Source organism: Geotrypetes seraphini, chromosome 4 (genome assembly GCF_902459505.1).
Source record: "Geotrypetes seraphini chromosome 4, aGeoSer1.1, whole genome shotgun sequence".
Lineage (NCBI taxonomy): Eukaryota > Metazoa > Chordata > Amphibia > Gymnophiona > Dermophiidae > Geotrypetes > Geotrypetes seraphini.
In genome coordinates this window covers 304,230,889-304,251,105 of record NC_047087.1, presented here as the reverse complement: position 1 = coordinate 304,251,105, position 20,217 = coordinate 304,230,889, and the positions used below count along the sequence as shown (strand labels likewise).

At 41.8% G+C, this 20,217-nt stretch overlaps 1 protein-coding gene across 8 annotated transcripts in view; it reads right to left on the bottom strand.

Annotated features, from left to right (window-relative positions):
• ADD3 (adducin 3) overlaps positions 1–20,217 on the bottom strand; it is a 380,040-nt gene that overhangs the window by 136,722 nt on the left and 223,101 nt on the right. For 7 of the 8 annotated variants that reach the window (XM_033942120.1, XM_033942115.1, XM_033942114.1 and 4 more), the window contains 2 exons: positions 5,271–5,494; positions 2,815–2,953 (listed from right to left, as the gene is read on the bottom strand). In XM_033942120.1, coding sequence (XP_033798011.1) covers positions 2,815–2,953; positions 5,271–5,465 — 334 coding nt within the window. In that variant the 5' untranslated portion in view covers positions 5,466–5,494. Of the gene's footprint in view, positions 1–2,814; positions 2,954–5,270; positions 5,495–16,904; positions 16,929–20,217 lie in introns of those variants that run through there. The other variant, XM_033942116.1, reaches the window with a different exon arrangement.

Here is a 20,217-nt window from a genome sequence, read left to right as displayed (position 1 = left end):
TGGTTTTACCAAGTAAACATACTAGGACTTTTTGTTGTGAATAAATGTGCCCATTGGTTGTTTGATGACATCTCGCTTGCCTTTTCTTTCAATAATGACCCCATAATCTTCAATGAGGGGACTAAAGACTCAAGGACATCAGCAATACAGATTTGAGCTGAGTGACAGTTGTTAATCTTTCTTGAAGAAAATCACACCCTTAGTCTTATCTGGGTTTAGCTTCAGTTGATTTAAGGATAGCCAGTGCGTAATGCTGGTCAGTTTTGAATTCAAAGTAAGTACATCCTTTGTATTCTAAGTTTAATGAGGCTAGTATTTGACATAACCAGTAAGGCCCAGAGATTAAATAATAATCTTTGTTATCTCTTTTCCATGTTCTAACATGGTACAAAACTAGACCCATAACACACAAGTACCCTGAGAAGGAGGCACAGAAGGCCTTCCTCTCTGAAGCATTGTTGATCTTCCTGTGGCTTGCAATCTGAGGGCCAACAGACTGTGAAAGGCAGCAGATAGCACTGCACCTCAAAAAATTACATCCTGCTGGCCATTGCAGCCTATTGACACTAAACTGCTTATCATAGTACTATGAAATTATTTCCCTACATGAAATTTCTGATTACCCCTGAGGAGCCTAGCAACCAGAAATTCTGTACCTTTCTGTGAACATTTATCAGGATCAAAGCTATACTGGATTTAGATTTTATTACTCACATTTTCCAAATCTGATTTCTGGATTTACCAGCAATGATTCTCAAACAGTGTGTTGGGACACACTGGTGGGAGGTATGTCACCCCAAAAAAATTTGGTGTAGATAGCAGGCCAGTGTTTCCTTTACAAACCTACGAGGGTCATGCCAAGGGATAGGGTCACTAGGGTATGGACTTGAATGAGCAGGTCAGTGGAGTGACAGTACAATTACAATTTTACTTTAGGGGGTCAGTAGACTTAAGAGGGTGGGTAAATGGTGTGGGCAGACTTGATGGGCTGTAGCCCTTATCTGCCGTCATCTTTCTATGTTTCTATGTTTCTTTCTAACCATCAGTGCCTACAAACTGGGAAGACCAGCAATTTTGATAATTAGATTCCTGAAATCTCCATAACTGGTCCCTATTTCTGCTTCTTCACTACCCCCAATAACTGCTGCCTCCATTCCCAACTGAAAATGTTGCAGATCTGCATTCCATAGATTCTGTTTGCTATATAGTTTCTGAGTAGTATATTTGCAGGGTTTTGTGCTGCTTCACAGCATCTGGCAGTGGAAGGATTTTGTGTTGCTATTACTGAGCTACTAGAATTTGAATATACTCGTATATTTATTTTGTTGTATGACACGAGAGAAATCTGGGACTGATGTGTTGCATACAGTTTGTTGATATGGGATAAGCAAATTCATACTAAACTTACAGCTAAACAATGAAATACTATATTTAAGCATGCTTTGTTCTGCTGTGAATTTTAGAATTTGGCGTCTCACGTACAAGAATGTTGTCTCACAGAGTGTGTCACAACAGAAGAAAGGTTGAGAACCACTTATCTACAGTGATACGAAGTTTTTTCCCGGTCCTGATTGTCCCTTTATATATATGTGAAGTGGGCCAAGAGATAGCTTACTATGGGCCCCTTTTACAAAGCCACAGTAGCAATTCTCACATGGCAAATGCTACGCAGCCCATTCAGTTCCTATAGGAGGCATCATATTTGCCACATCGGCGCTTGCTACTGTGGGGCTTGTAAAAAGAGCCCTATGTAAGCTAAGACAAAGCTCAAAATACCAGTCATTACAAATAATGGAACTGCTTTCCCAGGGCTCCACTTATAGCTAAGCATTGTAAGACTTCACATTCTTATTAGCCAACCTTAAGTCTAATTTTCTGAAATTCTCTTCCATATGAACTGAGAATTCAGGGGATCCTCTTATGTTTCACGATAATAGTTACAGCTTATTGCTGTTTGTGGTGTATTTTGTGTTTGATATGTTACTGTTTTATGATGGAGACTGGGATAGGACGAGGGAAGTACAGGGCCATTGGGTGAGAAACAGAAATTAAGGGAATTGTTATACTCTTGAATTATTTTATTATGACTCATTTTAGACTTTTTTATACTTACTATTTGATTTTCTTGATACAGCTGGTATCAAATGCAATGTTTTGTTTTACTCGTATTTTTTATTTGTAATTTATTATTACTAACAATCCAATTAGAAACATGTATAAGTTGAATATAAAGTACGAGTATGTACCTCATACATAAAATGAGCAATGGAGGGTCTGCCGAAAGTCAACAAGACTGTCAAAAAGGTAGAAATTATACATAGTTGCTGCTGGAATAGAATTCAGCAGGGATTCCAATCCTTCTAAAGCAGAGTGAGAATGTATGAAGCTTTACATATATCAGTACAAAGAAAATTGGGGGAGGGGGGGAGGGTGTCTCTCTCCAAAGAGTGTCTTGGCTAGGGAGGCAACCTGTGTGCAGATTGAATTGAACAATTTTTCAGATGTTTTGCTTTTTCATTTTTTATCCGATGAAGGACCCCAGCAAATATTTAATCTTCCTTGGAAAAACTTCAGGTAGATTTTATTGATTGACTTTCACAAGAGAATTTTTCAGAAGACTATTACCCTCTCAACAGGACAGAATTCTAGCTGCATGAATGGCTTGAATGACCTTGACATCCCCCATGAGCCTTTGTGTGTTTAAAGAGTGGAGCAGAAGCTACAGATATAATTTGAATAAAAAATGTAAAATGCCAACACATTAATACATAATTTAGAAACTGTAAATCTACTTAATACTTAAATTGTACTTACAGAGTGGAGATGAATTAAAACCTGCAATTGAATTTGCCATGACATAATCAGCAATCTGCTGCAAAGCCAGTAACCCAGTTGGATTATTGCCCTTCTTCATTTGATCTTGTATAAGACTTTCTAGATCTTCACGAAAAGCCTATAAAAAAACAAGATGGATTAAAAAGATAGTGGAAGAATTCAATATTTCTGTTTCATTCAAAACCATTCAAGATCTCTGTTTCATATAAAACCAGTTTCTCTACCAAAAGCTATTTATGTTCTAACAATGTAGTTGCAATACTGACTTACAGATTACAATTTGTAGTTAATTATATATTATGTCCTACTTCCCCTTCCCCCCAACATGTAAAGCTTGTCAAACCCTAACCAGATTTCACTTTTACAAATCCAGCATGTTCTGCCAGAGTATCTCTGGCAGAAATCAAACTCCCTTGCTGATGGGTCCTCTAAGGCAGGGGTCCCCAACCATCAGGCCACGGACCAGCACCAGGCCGTGGGCTGTGCTGAACCAGGCCACACAGAAATTTTTTAATTTTATTTACATTACAGGCAGTCCACGGGATCTGGCTGTCTCCCTCCTCCCAGCCACACTTCTCTTCACAAAGCTGCCTCTAGGCCAGGGGTCTGCAACCTTTAAGACATAAAGAGCCACTTGGACCCGTTTTCGAAAAGAAAAAAAAACTTGGAGCCGCAAAACCATTATAAAACAAATCTAACACTGCATATATTGTTTCTTATCTTAATGCTATATACAGGATCACTAAATTGAAAATAAAATCATTTTTCCTACCTTTGCTATTTGGTGATTTCATGAGTCTCTGGTTGCACTTTCTTCTTCTGACTGTGCATCCAATCTTTCTTCCTTTCTTTCAGCCTCCTGTATGTTTCCTCTCCTCCAGACCTCATTCTCTCCCCCAACTTTTTCTTTCTGTCTCCCTGTTCCCCCTTCTTTCTGTCTCCGTGCCGTCCCCCAAGCCACTCGGTTTGCTGCCACCACAATCGGGGAACAGCCCCCAAGCCACCGCCGTCCCAAGCTTTCCCTGCAGAAGTGTTGCGCTGACCAGCATTCCGCTCCCTGACGTCAATTCTGACGTAGGAGAGGAAGTTCCGGGCCAACAAGGCATTTCTCCTCATTCCATCCAGCCTGAGCCCCATCTCTCCTTGATCCAGCATTTCCCTTCTGTGTCTGTCAGAATTACCATTCCACCTATTTTCCAGCATCACCCTTCTTTGTGTCCATCTCACCTATATCCCTATCTCACCACTTTTTCAGAATCTTCATTTGTCTCTGTCCTTATCTTTACGCCATGTTCACCATTTGCCCTTTCAATGTCTTTATCTCCCCCCACACACTTTTTCAGCATTACTTCTATGTCTCTATTTCACCTCCTCTTCATGTCCCCTCTGTATCTCTATCCTTATTCAGTAGGTCCTGCTTACCCTTTCTCTTCTTTGTGTCACTATCTCCATTTTCAGCTTTCCCCCCTTTTCCTTTGTTACTGCACCCTGAAGCCAGAATCTTTCCACCCTCCCTCCACTCCGGCCCAGCCCAGTATGAAATATTTCCTTTTGTTTCCCTCCCCTCTCTCTTTCTCTCTCTCTTCTCCTCCCTCACCCACGAGTCCTGCATCTGGCCCTCTCCCTTCTACCTGCACCTGGCAACACCCCCCTGCTCCGCGGCTCTCTTCAGCAACTCGTCAGCAGCAGTGATCAAGACAAGCTGCCGACATCGAGGCCTTCCCTCTACGAGTCCCGCCTTTGTGGAAAAAGGAAGTTGAAACAAGCGGGACTCGCAGAGGGTAGGCCCCGACGTCAGAAGCTGCTGCTGAGTTGCCGAAGAGAGCCGCGGAGCAGGGGATGTGGCCGGAAGCAGGTAGAAGGGAGAGGGAGATAGGAAGGCTGTAGATCTCCGGAGCATGACACCAACCCCGGCCAGGATGATTTCTTTTTCAGGCACCTTACAAGTCCAGCGTCGCGGGGGGAAATAGCCATGCTGAGCAGTGAGCTCAGCACTACACAGATGAAAGCCTTGCTTGCTGATTGGTCCGGCGGGGCGGGGCCGCCGGACCAATCAGCAAGCAAGGCTTTCATCTGTGTATGTGCTGAGCTCACTGCTCAGCATGGCTATTTCCCGCCGCGACGCCGGACTTAAGCTGCATGCCTGCGTGACACACTACCGGAGCCGCAGCAAAGGTGGAAAAGAGCCGCATGCGGCTCTGGAGCCGCAGGTTGCCGACCCCCGCTCTAGGCTTCTGGGTCACCTCCAGCTTTGTGAAGAGAAATGTGGCTGGGAGGAGGGAGATGGCCAGAACAGATAAACACCCACGGAAGGGAGGCACGAACTTAGGACACAGAATAGAGGGAGGGAAGGATGAAGAGGGGGCACACGTTGAGACATGAGAGGGGGGGCGCATTGCCTTTTATTTCTCATAAAACTAAGCATATATACTCACAGGACACTGTAGCATCTGAGTAACTCGTTTCTTTTGCTCCATCAAGTTGAAGTCTTGCCTTAGATCAGGAGACATGTTCCTCTCACGGATGTAATTGGGATCATTTTCATTGATGCGATCGAAATATCTTTCTTTGTGAGGCACACTGGGAGGGGGTGGGGTAGTAATCACCACTTGACTAGCATCAGAACTCATGGTTCAATACTGCTGATAACACGCCTCACCTGGAAGAACAGAATCAATAATGGCTGTTGGAAACAAGATATCAAACTTACATTTATATGTCTCGAGGAGTGGCTCCCAACCCTGTTCTGGAGGACCACCAGCCAGTCATGTTTTCTGGATAGCCCTAATGAATATGCATGGTGCAGATTTGCATGTTGGCCACCTCCATTATATGCAAATCTCTCAAATGCATATTCATTAGGGCTATCCCCAAAAAAGGAATGGCTGGTGGTCCTCCAGGACAGGGTTGGGAACCATGGTCTAGAGAAACAAAGACCACCTTCGATTCTTCCCCACCTCAAGGCTTAAATACTTCCTGAACATGGCATGTTTAAAAAATTAAAACTTACAATATTTAAAAGAACAAAGATCATTTTTTATAATGAAATTCACTATTTACCCAACAATAAATCCAAATTCTAACAGCAAATTAATTTAAGAGATCTATATTACAATAAATGCTGAAGGAAAATATTAGAAGTCATTCATTCTAGAGAAATATTCAGTTGTTTGCTATGGGTTAAACTATATTTATTTACTTATTGCACTAATATTCCATCTTCAACCTAAGTGGATGCCAATAAAAATATAAACAAAGCATAAAACTCAAACAAAAAAAACACACCATAAATATTTTTATATGTCATCATAATGCAGTACTCTTGTTCCTCAAAGCAGGAAGTCAGCACACAAAAAAAGGCATGCCTGAATGAATAAATGTCTTCAATAATTTTTTTAAACTGCCCTACAGCACACACAAATGTAAATTTCCCAGGAGTTCATTGCACAAGGGCCAGCTATCAAGAAGGTCTTAGCCTTCGTGTCAGCATAATCCATTCTTGCAGATATCTCTAATTTGGTTCCTATAGAGGAGTGTGGTCTCAAAGTCAAACCCTTTGCAGAGCCACATTTTGGATTTGTAGGTAGTTAATGTCTTATTAAAGAAATGACAATTTTGCATGAGGTAAAACTCTTTATAGTTTATAAATCTTTCCTTTTGGCTAAGTCTTAATAATAATATTTTGATTTGTAGCTAAAGAGACATATGATCAAGAAACTGTTTTATTTTATTTTTTTGATTATGATAAACATACTGAGGGCCTCAAAATAGTACCTGCAAGTTTGAGACCACTGCTATAGAGGAAATCTCTCATACATATATGTTATTGGAGGTCTTATATTTTTATAATGATTCAAAATATTGTGTGATTGTGGTACCGGGTACCCCCCTCTTCAAACCCAGCATGCACCCAAAAAGTGGAACTCAAGTCGTCTTTTGTCAGCTAAGTCCTAGAACGTGCCTCCGGGTGACTTTGCCCTTTTCTAAACCTGAGCTGTTCTGTGAGGGAGTTTTTTTTGCCAGTGAAAGTATCAAAAGCAGTTTTGATTTGTACCTTTTGGTTCTATACTGCTACATTAGTCTGAGGCTTTTTCTCCCTCTTTTTGGGTGCATGCTGGGTTTGAATAGGGGGGTACCTAGGTGCCACGATCACACAACATTTTGAATCATTATGTGAACATATTATATGTTTTGCGCCCTCGTATAATTTGTTAACACATATTCTGCCAAATCCTCTGGGGTGGTGTTCGAAGCAGATTACAATCATCAGTTAATGAAATCACAGACTTTACAACAGCAATTATAGCAACATAAACATTCTTTCAACATCAATTAATGCATCACAGGCTTTACTTCAGTAATTATAACAGAAACATTGCATCCTTCATGGTGGGATTCGGTGGGTTACATCACAACATTTCAGTAGCATCATAAACAACCATACATAGTGTTAAGAAAAGTCCAAATTGTGCTCTTAATTTAGGTTTCTGGTATAGTGAAGTTCATGGTTTGTTGTATTTGCTTTAAAATCATAAGCATACATTGCAAGATTTATGTTAAGGTAGGCTCCTGGCCAGGATCTTTGGAAGAGCCACGTTTTCAAGTTTTTATGAAACTGGGTGTACATAGTGGATGGGCAGATCTCCATGGGTAGTAATTTCCATATTTTTGAAGATTGATAGTTAAATGAGTTAAAGCGAGTCTTTTATATTTTGCTCCTTTCAGGGATGATAATATCAGACGGTTTGTGTTACGTTGTCTGCTGCTACTACTAGTTTCTTTAACTTCTATATTTTCCTAATAATTACATAAATATGGGGAAGCTATCAGGAGTTTCTCCATACAGGACTTCAACCCGCTTATCAACTGAGAGCAAATGTAATTCTACAAGTAATGGTATGCCATGATCAAATCTCAATTTACAGAATAAAGTCTTGCTGCTGTGTTCTGTATTAAAGTTTTTTTTGTTAATTTTTTGAGAGACTTGGGAGGAGGGCATTACAGTAGTCTAGTAGTGATAAAATTGTTGATTGTACCAGTATCTGTATTGCTCTCAGTGATAAAATTTTGATCTGCCTGTGGGTATAATTCCTGATGTCCTCTCTTCAATTCAATTTTAGGGATGGCAGGGGAGTCAGGAAAAGCAAGATAATAGCTGTTTTGCTCATAGTCTATTATGCCCCTGCTTATATACCCTCCAGGAGACCTACTATGCATATGTTCAACCTTCTGCTCCTATTTTCTTGGTCCTCCAGATGTAGGAGCCAGTTGAGTAAATCCTTCCTGCAGCACCTGCACTCTAGCTTCAAGCTCCACCATTTTTTCATGCATCACTGTCACGAGATTCTTCAAAGCATGCTGCGATGGTTTCTGCAATCTTCACCTTAGCTGAACAGATTTCCTGGAGAACCAAGGACAAGATTTCTTGAGGCTCCTCCCCATCTCTTCCTGAGGACCCCCCTGAGGATCTCTTGGAGGAACTACTCAGTCCAAATTTACCTTTCTTACCATTTGCTGATTTCGCAGACTTTGCTGGGTATAGGCCCTTTATCAAGGAAACAGTTTTTGTTTTCAATCGGCAAAGCATATCAGTTTTTTGAGCACTGGCCGATTCCCCAATCAAGAGACACACTTTTGGCATTTTTGTCTTTGATGAGGCCCTGATCTCCAGGGGATAGAAGAGAGGGAAGCACAGAGCAGATCTATTTGCATCATATCTGCATGACCACCAATCCAGAATGACTTGCCTGAAATCACACATATACAACAGGACTTAGGATTCAAACTTACAACCCAGGAGCTTGGTCCTGCCCTCAAGTAAACTAGAGGTCAATATAGGGCAGCAATCTTTGAGGACAATGGCAGAAGAGCATCATGTTAGTGCTGTTTCAGCGAGTCAGTGAGTGTTTCAGTACAGGATCATACTCAAGCACTATCGCATCTCACCCCCTCCTCAACAGTTTCTATCTGAAGGGGTAGGATCTGCAGTAGTGCTGCCCGATTCATATCAATTCACTGATTTACTCTGGGTGAATCAATTCAAATCGATTTACTAAAAAAGAGAAAAAAAAAAAATCGGCTTCCCGATTTGGTGGCTGACCCTCCCCCCTCACCCTCTAAAGCGCAAAGGATGCACAATATAATATCGTTCGATGATCGCAGAAATGGTGAGACTCGAGGCGCAGCTGAAACAAACTCCCAGGGAGATGTAGAGCCGACAGAATTCTTCCCTGACTTCCACCTTGCAGAAGACCGCAGAGCTGGCCATCATCAAAGTTCTCAAGTTTCCAGAGGCATGACAGTAAGAGTGGCCAGAGTGGGGAGGGAAGAAATAATGGGTCTATAAACAGAGGAGAGGGAGAGAGATAGTGGACAATGGGATTTAGGGAGGGAAGGAACAGAAAGGGAGAGAATTTGGACACGAGGGATGGTGTGGGAGGGAAGGATAGAGATACTGGATAGGAGGGTAGTTGGGAAGAGAATGAGAGAGATGGTTAACCTTGGGGTGGTAGGGAAGGAGGGAGAGATGCAGGATGAAAGAGTAGTTAAGAAAAGGAGATGGTGGATCTGGGGATGGTGGGGGTCCATTGCTGTAGCTGTGGGGATGGAGACAAAAAAAAAAAGGAAAGAAGCCAGACCTCCGGGGAAGGGAAGGGAAACGGAAGGGGAGGACAGAGATGGAAGATGAATGGTTAGCACGGAGAAACAGGCCCTGATCAGAAGACAACCAGAGCCTGGGACCAACATGATTTGAACAATGACCAGACAACAAAAGGTAGAAAAAATAATTTTATTTTCTGTTTTGTGATTACATTGTGTCAGATTTGAAATTTGTATCCTGCCAGAGCTGGTGTTAGACTGTGAACGTGAGCTAGGATTTAACAGAGAGAGGAAAAGTATTTTTTGTTTGTTTATTTTGTTTACACCACAGGACCAGTGTGGGTAGGAGAGGTCAAAGGGGTGAAGAGGTTATAAAATACACCCACCAGGATGTTTGGAAAAAACAACAACACCCAATTGGGCAGGAAAATCAAATTGAATCGAATCAAAACAAAAAATCAATTCAATAGGATGAATCGAATCAAAACTTTTTTTGCCTGAATCGGACAGCACTAATCTACAGTAGTGCTGCCTGATTCAGGAAAAAAAAAATGTATTTTTGATTCAGCCTACTGAATCAATTTTCTTGCCAATTGGGTGGTTTTTTCCAAACATCCTGGTGGGTTTATTTTATAGCCTCTTCACCCCCTTTGACCTCTCCTACCCACACTGGTCCTGTGGTGTAAACAAAATAAACAAAAAATACTTTTCCTCTCTCTATTAAATCCTAGCTCACATTTGCGGTCCAACACCAACTCTGGAAGAATACACATTTCAAATCTGACATATTGTAACCACAAAACAGAAAATAAAATTATTTTTTCTACCTTTTGTTGGCTGATCATTTTTCAAATCTTGTTGGTCCCATGTTGGGTCTGGTTGTCTTCTGATCAGGCTCTCCTTCTTTCTTCGTGTTAACCATCCATCTTCCATCTCTGTTCTCCCCTTCTGTTTCCCTTTCCTCCCCAGGAGGTCTGGCATCTTTCCTTTTTTTCATTTCCATCCCCCTCCAGCTGCAGCAACGGACCCCACCATCTCTCCTTTTCTCATCTACCCTTTCATCCAGCATCTCTCTTCTGTGTCCCTATTCTCCTCTCCAGTACTTTCCCCCTTGCGTCCCTGTTCCTATGCTCCCTCCATGCCTAGCATCTTATCTCTCCCCATATCCAGCTTCTTCTTTCTCTCTTTCTTACCTTCTGTATCCCCTTCCCCAGGTACAGGCTTTCTCCTACTATCTCTCCTGCCATCCTGCACCCTGCCCACCTACTTTGGAGCAGTATCTGTCCCTCTTGTACTCTTCCCCTTGTGGTCTTGCATTTCTCTCTCCCTCTCCCTCTCTCTCCATTAGTCCAGCACCTCTCCTCTGCTTTCCTCCCCCTCTTTTTGGTTTAGTCTCTCTCTTCCCTTCACTTCACCCCAGGTCTGGCATCTCCCCTCCCCTCTCTTCCTCCTTCCTCTGCACAGGCCTGCCTCCTTGCCCTGAAGGCCTGCTCCCTGCCACAAAGACCTGTTTCCCCCCCCACAAAGGCCTGCACCCCCCCCCCGAAGGCACTTTTTCTCCTCCTCCCCGCCATGAAGGCCTCCTCTCTGCTGCGAACGAATGCCTGCTCCCCCCACGAAGGCCTACACTCCTCCCCTCCTCCGCTGCGAAGGCACTTTCTCCTCCTCTCTGCCATGAATGAATGCCTGCTCCCCCCGCAAGCCTGCACCTTCCCCGCTCTTACCTCCTTAAGGCTAATAGGGCAGTCTGCAGGCTCACTGGTGTTATAGCGTTCCCTGCAGCTGCCCGTGGTTCTCAGCGGCACGTTCTCTCTGCCGAGATCCTGCCCCCGAAGTCAGAGCAGGGGGCAGGACATAGCAGAAAGAACGTGCCGCTGAGGACCATGGGCAGCTGCAGGGATCGCTATAACACCAGCGAGCTGCAAGCTGCCCTAATTAGCCTTAAGGAGGTAAGAGCGGTGAAGCTGGGGGAGGCAAGAGCGGGCAAGCTGGGGGAGGCCTTTCTGACTGACCCTCCCCCCTCAAGCAGAAGCAGCAGCGGACGGCCAGCAAGAGGCAGTGCTGCAGCTCCTGCTTTAGGAAGGCACGGGGGATAAGTCGGCCACTGAATCGGGAGGCCGATTTAAAAAAAAAAAAAAAACTGAATCGATTCGAATCGTGAATGGGGCAGCACTAATCTGAAGTGCTCGAATGCAGGCCTCTATTGAAATGCCCATTACTGCTTTGAACACAGAAAGAGATAGGATAGCAGTAGCAGGTCTGGCAAAGAGAAATACTGAACCTTTTGGGGAAACCTACAGCACTGTACCCTCCCCTAGGGGGCCTCAAGCAATCCTAGAGGAGGGTACGTGGTTGTAGGTTTTTCTAGATCATGAGGTACCTCGGGCTGGCCTTTGGAGTTGCCACATATTTGTAAAATACTACCGATAAATATATGAAAAGGAGATTTTAATATTTGTGTGTTAAATAAAACCTTTGACATTACATTTTTATGAAATAAAGCTCAGCTAAAATAGAATGACAAAGCTAAGCTGCCTTTCAATGAATTAACTTGCTGGACAACTTACTGACTCATACAGCTGTGGAAAGCACTGCACAATTATTTCCTAAGTTGTTTGATCACTGTGGGGAGGATTACTTCTTGGCAGCCTTACAGATTGTCAATGGACCAGATGGTACCTCATCTTTCCAAAAGTACTCTAATCAAGTATGTTGTGATATTGACAGTCACCTAGAAGAGTGTTTCATTGCTGCCACAAGCCTCCTTCAAAAATATCTAAACACAACACATAGGGGTAATTCTATATTTATTTATTTTTATAATTTTATTCTGCATATCCTAGAATTCTATGTGGATTACAAATTATTCAGGTACTCAAGCATTATTCCCTAACTGTACCATCGGGCTCCCACTCTAATGTACCTGGGGTAATGGGGATTAAGTGACTTGCCCAGGAACACAAGGAGCAATGCCGGATTCGAACCCACAACCTCAGGTTGCAAAGGCTGTAGCTCTAACCACTGCACCACACACTCCCAGGGTGCAGACAAGTAAATGCCAATATTCTAGCTACTAGTTGTTTTATAAAATGGATTAAATGTAATGGCATGTAGTTTTCCTGTTGGTATTTACAAGGGCAGACTGCACATTTACCTGCATAGATAACCAAATACTATGATCTACATGTATTCTTTTATTCTATGGCTGGTGTAAGTGATTATGCCTTAATTCTAGGTGTGTGAGACATATTACACTGATATTCTAAAATGAAAAGCATGAGCATACTTTAAAGAATATGCTACAAGGGAGCACATTGTACATGCCCCTTTATATGCACATTCTTCAAAAATATACAGGCACTTTTTCTCTCTCTTCTGACAGTATGACGAAAATAAGACACTCGTAACTTCATTATATGGGCTTCGAGTGACATAGGTGGTTTGATCTCTTCCAGAATCGAACCGGCTATGTCACTCGAAACCCAAATGATTAAGTTACAACTGTCTTATTTTGGTCATACTGTCAGACGAGAGAGAAAAAGTGCCTGTATATTTTTGAAGATTGTGCAATGTGCATATAAAGGGGCATGTACAATGTGCTTCCTTGTAGCATATTCTTTAAAGTATGCTCATGCTTTTCATTTCATAATATCAGTGTAATATGTCTCAAGTCCTTAACCTGCGAGTTTGTGGGTTTGATTTCTAGGAATCCCTTACAACCACATGCTTTAAATCTCTCTCAGACAAATAAGGGTGTAAATGATGATCACAATTTGACAAGAAAAAAAGTCTAATGAGGAGACCGACTTATCAAAATTTAAATGAGAGTCAATTTCCAACCTTCTAAGCGGAGAAGCAGCCTATTGATTAGACCACTAGGCCAGGGAGCCTTGATTACAAGAAGCAGCAGCAAAGAGATTTGAACCAGACTTCCATAATTATTAGCCTAGTGCAGTGGTAGGCAATTCAGGTCCTCGAGAGCCAGAGCCAGGTCAGGTTTTCAGGATATCCACAATAAATATGTATGAGATGGATTTGCATGCACTGCCTCCTTGAGATGAATATTTATTATGGATATCCTGAAAACCTGACCTGGCTCTGGCTCTCGAGGACCGGAATTGCCTACCACTGCACTAGGCTAATAATTATGGAAGTCTGGTTCAAATCTCTTTGCTGCTGCTTCTTGTAATCAAGGGCAGGTCACTTAATCCTCCATTCCCTCAGGTACAAATTTAAATTATAATTCCCCCAGCTATTACTGAAAACGTGTGAGCTAAAAACTATTTACTCAATTTTCTATAAGTTCTCCCAAGGAAGTTCAGAACGGTTTACATTAATTTATTCAGGTACTCAAGCATTTTTCCCTGTCTGTCCCGGTGGGCTCACAATCTATCTACTGTCCTGGTGCAATGGAGGGATTAAATGACTTGCCCAGGGTCACAAGGAGCAGCGTGGGTTTGAACCCACCTCCACAGTGTGCTGAGGCTGTAGCTTTTAACCACTGTGCCAGTTTATCACTTTAATCATCAGATCTCTCAGTGGTATTTGAAATTTTTGACTTCCAATCCAAATTATCTGCATTTCCTGGATTTAACATTAAATGATTGTTTTCCATCCGTACTTGGAAACTGTCTTTCATCCTGGAAATTTGATCCAGGTTTGGACCACAAGAAGAATAAAATGTTATTCCTTGTGCTTAAGAATAATAGAATAATCCTATAGATTCCCATAAATGCCCCAAAGGCTGCAAGTAAATATTAAATGTAATAAACGAAAGTGGTGAGCTATGAAGGACCCCACAAGAACCCAGCTTTTGGAGTAGCAATTGTTTAATCAAATAAAACTCTTATACTTCATCATTCACTAGCAATTCACATGTTTCCATAGTAACACAGGACAGTGTTTCTCAAGCCAATTTGAAAGAAACTGCAATCAATGGAGGCAGTGCATGCATATGTATTATGGATATCTTGAATGTCTTTAATTAAATCTGTCCATGTCTTCTTCTGTATTAACTATGGTTAATGACAACTCTGACTTTGCATTGTATTTGAATGTATTTAGTATTTTGGTCTGCTGAGGGTTTTTTTTTTAAATTGGCTTTTATCATTAGGATGTGAAATTAAATGAAGCAAAAATATAAAAATTAAAATCTACTTCGGACTTCAGTTGTTTATTGTATGACATTTGTTTTTTTATGATTGCAAACCAATATGACGGACCAGTTGTAGTCAGAATAGCAAATTTTTACAAAAATAACGTCTGACGAGACTCAGCTGGATTTTTTTTTAAGCCACTACACATGGAGGAAGAGGTAGCATCTACAAAGAGTATCTAATGGAGTGCATACTATCAATCAATTTCCATGTAAATATTTTTCTTCTTTACAAGGAAAAGTCTCCTCTCACTTGGCCAATTGAGACACTACTTTTGGAGCTCATAGACATGCGTCTACAGTGCTTATACCTGATCTAGTTAAAATTGGTGCCAAGAAAGATAAGGCATAAGAATAGCCTTACTGGGTCAGACCAATGGTCCATCAAGCCCAGTAGTCCGTTCTCACAGTGGCCAATCCAAGTCTCTAGTACCTGGCCAAAACCCAAGGCATCTAGAGTGTGTGTCAAAATCCTAGATGATTCTATTTAAGGCATACAGAGTCAGATCCTCAGCTTTATCTGTGACAAAACTGCTGGCTAGCAATGTGGCTTCCTGGCTGTTGGCAACTGATTTAAAAGCCAAATGGTCAGTAAAAGGTTTTGATGTCAGATACCTTTTATAGGATGGAGCATGACAAACTAGCTTGCACAGTTCTTTATGGATTACTAAAGAGTTCAAGTCTTTTTCCCTTCACTGCACAAATATAGTAGCACTAGCTAAAAGAATGCTTTTATTTTTGTCCAGGACTTCCACTGATATCAAGCCAAGGTTCAATCATTCAAGTATGCCAACAAACAATGTACAATTCTTCCTATTTTATTTAAGCACAGAAAAAAAGAAAATTCTACACATGCTTTGCAGTATTATAGTAATTTTGTCACAGAATTCTATAAATATTATGGAAAATTCCCATATATAACAAAGTAACAGGAATTGCTATACTGATAGAGCATTGTTTCACACCTGTAACAGTTATCTTTTGTATACAGTTAAGACTGATGAGGAACACAAATGGGTAGCCTTGTATGTGGTCAGGCCTCGAGCAGCTTTCCCAGAGCTCAGAACTGAGCATAAAGTTTTGAGCATGTATGGCCTATCTTATGCACAATGCAACCTGCTTAATTCCATAGGTCAAGGAGGAATGCACTGTAACCCTTGGGACAAATGGATGGTTGGGGGAGGGAATGCTGATAGAAATACGCAGCACTGTAGATTTTGACATTTATAGACAGTCCCTGCTCGGAAGAGCTTACAATCTAACTTGGACAGACAGACATTACATATAGAGTTGGGGATGCAGAACCCAAGGTAAAAGGAGTTAGGAGTTGAAAGCACTCTCAAAGAGGTGGGCTTTTAACTGGGCCTTGAACACTGCCAGAGACAGAGCCCACTGTAGGGATTTGGGCAGCTTGTTTCAAACATACGGTACAGCAAGGCAGAAAGGATGGAGTCTGGAGTTGGCAGTTGAAGAGAAGGGCACAGATAGGAGTGACTTGCCAGCTCATTACAGCTCACGGGGGAGATAAGTGAAGAGATATTGAGGGGCAGCTGAGTGAGTGCATTTGTAGGTCAGTAAGAGGAATTTGAATTGTATTCAAAAAGGAAGTGACTTTAGGAGAGGTGTAACATGAGTATAGTGGCTCTCCCAGAATATGAGTTGTGCAGCCGAATTCTGGATGAATTGGAGGGAAGCGAGATGGCTAAGCGGAAGGCTTGAGATTAGCAAGTGCATTAATCTAAGCGTGAGGTGATGAGGGCGTGAATAAGTGTTTTGGTTTTGACTGCCAACATGAAGCTGATTTTTTTAACAAGGGTTCCAGAAGTGACCCAGGAAATTACAGACTGGCGAGTATGATGTTGGTGCTGGGCAAAATGGTAGAGGCTAGTTTAAAAGAATAAAATGACAGAACATGCAAAATAAGCATGGATTAATGAGAAAGCCAACATGGATTTAGTGAAAGGGAATCTTGCCTTACCAATCCTACTGCATTTCTTTGAAGGAGTGAATGAACATTTGAATAAAGGTGAACCAGTTGATATCATGTATTTGGATTCCCAAAAGGCATTTGACAAAGTACCTCATGAAATACTTCTGAGGAAATTAGAAAAAGTCATGGGATAGGAGGTAATATCCTATTAAAGATTAAGAACTGGTTGAAAGACAGAAAACAGAGTAGATTTAAACGGTCATTACTCTCAATGGAGAAGGGTAAATAGTGAGGTTCAAAACAAGATATAGAATAGCTGTGAATATACAAAAGCAAAGCCAAAGAACACAATGTGCATTAACAAAGAAGGAAAAGCCTCAGAACCTTGTCAGGGAGAAAAACCTCCTTAGGCTTTGTGTAGATGTTGAGCACGAAGTGTGGCTGTGTTGGCTGGAGGTGGGATTTCTGGTAGTTGATGGCAAATCCTAAGTGCTTCAGTAGACGTATGGTTGAGTTCATTGCTATCTGAGCAGCTTGAGGTGAGGAAGCCTTTATCAACCAGTCATCTAGAAAAGGGAATACATGAAAGCCATAAGAGTGGAGTGTTGCAGCCACTACAACTAAACACTTTTTAAATACTCTGGGTGCTGATGTTAGGCCAAAAGGTAGTACATTGTACTGGAGATGATGAGGTCCTATCTGAAGAAGGTACTTTCTGTGGGCTGGAAGAATGGGGATATGTGTATACGCTTCCTTGAGGTCCAGAGAGCAAAGCCAGTTGTTCAACTCTAGGAGGAGATAGAAAGTGCCTAGGGACAACATGCAAAACTTCTCTTTGACTAAATACTTAAGGGCTCAGACATCTAAGATTAGGCATAGCCCTCCAGTTTTCTTTGGTATGAGGAAATATTTTGAGTACAACCCCCGGCCCCTGTTCCAAGGAGGTACTGGTTTGATGGCATTTAGGTGCAGGAGGGTCGAGAGTTCTTGGAGGTACTTTGCGAAGACAGAGCATAGCTCTCTTCTATGTAAAACCCAATTGTCAGTTGTAAAGAGAGTCCAACTATGGGATGAGGGGGAGGCTGAGACGGAAGAAGGAAGAACAGTGGCTAGGCTCTGGATGAGGGAGTCAAAAAGACTGAGTGGACTTCTATTGAGGTTGAGACTGAGGTTTTGGTGACTGCTGCTGTCAAGGGTATTTTTGTGGAAGAGCTCTAGAAGTAGAAGCTAGCTGGGTATTAGTGCTGTTTGTAAGATGTGGTCTAGTAGCTAGGGTTATGATAACATCTAGGAGCCCAAGGCTTTGAAGATTTTGTAGAAGAAAGAGTAGTCATACGTTGCTTGTGTCTGGTAATCTTTTGAATGTTTCTTCGACTTTGTCTCCAAACAATTAATCACTGAGACAGGGAATATTTGCTAGATGGTCTTGGACATTAGGGTCAAGATCAGACACTCGTAACTAGGCCTGCCGATGCACGACAATAGATAGTGTGGAAGCCCTAGAGATGACATCAAATGCGTCAAACACTGATTTGGCCTAAAACTTTCTAGTTTCGAGCAGATTGTGGATAATATATTGAAACTGCTTAAGTTGGTCCCCAGGAATTTACTGCTCATAACTTGTCAATTGCTGAACTAATTGTTTGAAATAAAAAGTCATATAGAAATTGTAACTCAGGATATGACTGGATAACATGATATTCTGGTATGGTCTGCGGCCGAACTTATCCAAGGTTCAACCCTCTCTTCCTGGAGGTGAACATGGCATACGTCCTTGTACTGACTGATTTTTTTTTAGGGTGGACTCAACTAAGAGGGAATGATGCTGTAGTTGAGGTTTGTCGAACCCTGGGCATGTCTGGACTTTATAAAGCGAGTCTAATTTTCTGGGTGCCACAAGAATAAGAAGAGGTGCTTCATAGTTTTTAAACATAGTATCCTGCATGAAATGGTGAAATGGAAATTCCCAAGCAATCCCTAGAGATTTGTTCAAAATTCAAAGCATCAAAACTCAGTTCTCGGCTCAGAGTCAGATTCCATTTTAGCTGGGTGGGTTTGATTCTATCTAGCGAATGAATCTCGTAAATGATAGGCTCTCTGGTGGAGACCTCATTTTTGGTGGTGGAAGAGAAGGGTCTGATGAAGTGCCATAGGATTCTGGGGCAGAGAGCTCTGGATTAGAGTAAGTTGGATCTGAAAGATCTGAGTCAAAGTCATTCTTCTTGGAACATGAGGCATGTTTAGAGCAGTGGTCCTTAGATTTAGAACAGCGTTGATGGAAAGACCTGTAACTGCGGTTCCTGGAAACTTCCATCCGTGTCTTGGTGCTGATCAGGAGGAAGTACTGTAGCATCAAGGGGAACAAAAGTGAGATATGATGCCTTTCAGATGAAAAAAGCTTGGTATCAGGGTCCCATGTGGAGCGATGTTCAGGCTGGGTCGGTACGGATAAAGCTGAGGGAAGAACAGGGATAGGCTGCATTTGCAGCATAAGTGCCAACTCCCTCTGAAGTAGCTCTTTAATTTGCTCCTTCAAAAATTGCACTGGTACTGCATATGTTGTCAGTACAGTTGGTGCTGTACTGCGTCGAGATGTTGGTGACCTCGATGAACTTGAGGTTTATATATCCCCCAAACAAGATTTAAAATTTAGGTGTTCTAGTGATTTCTATTATTAAGATCCTCATAGAACATTAAATAATACATTAGAGAAAAAGAAAAAAATAAAGGATTTTGCCTTATTCATCAACTTTTTGTACAGGGGAAAGTAGTCATTAGACCAATATCGTAACAGGTATAGTGACCTCGATGAAGAGGCATGCCTCTAAGGAGAACTGCAGTGAATGATATATTGACTTCTTATGTTGGTGTTTGTTGTGCAGACTTACTCGATGCTTGAGAAGACGCAATTCTATGTGCAGAAGTGAAATATGAGAACGCTTCTTAGCATTTTTGGAGAAGCTGATGGAACTGAAGTCGACATTGAACATATCGCTGGTGTAAATGTCGACAACCTTGCATCCAGAGAATGGTTTTTAGGCTTCAAAGGTGAAGAGGACATAGTTGATGCTGAAGACCTGAAAAGCTTTTCTTGCTGTGGAAGCCTAGCCTTCAAAGAACGCTTTTAGAGCATAAAACAGCAGACACGAGTCTACCCAATGCTCAGTTGTGAGGGTCAGTGAAGGAAATGGCCCTGTTGCACTGAATACACTTCTTGAATCCAATAGAAGGCTTTCACATTGATGGAAAAATAGCTGCAGTGAAATCAAAAGACACTCAATCATATCAGAAGTTGAATGAATGTGAATCTGAAAAAGTTTCGATGCCACCGGCCCGGAAAAGTGCCAAGAGAGACTCAAAAGCTGTGAAATTTAAAAAATGAAAAAGTTGGAAAAATTAAGCAAGGAAATACTTTAGAAGAAATTTAATAAGAAAAACAAGAAATTTAAATTACAGGAAGGCAAGAAAAATAGAAGAAAAGGACACGCACAGTTGCATAGTCCAACAGACGACTTCTTAGTTCCACGGATAACTATCGGGCCGACATCAGGCAGGAAGAACAGGGTTGGGAACCACTGGTCTAGAATGTCTCACCTATTGTACTGGAAATAGGATACTGGGCTTGATGGTCCTTCGATCTGTCCTAGTATGGAAATTCTTATGTTCTTATACCACTGTTCACACTAAAAATATAAAC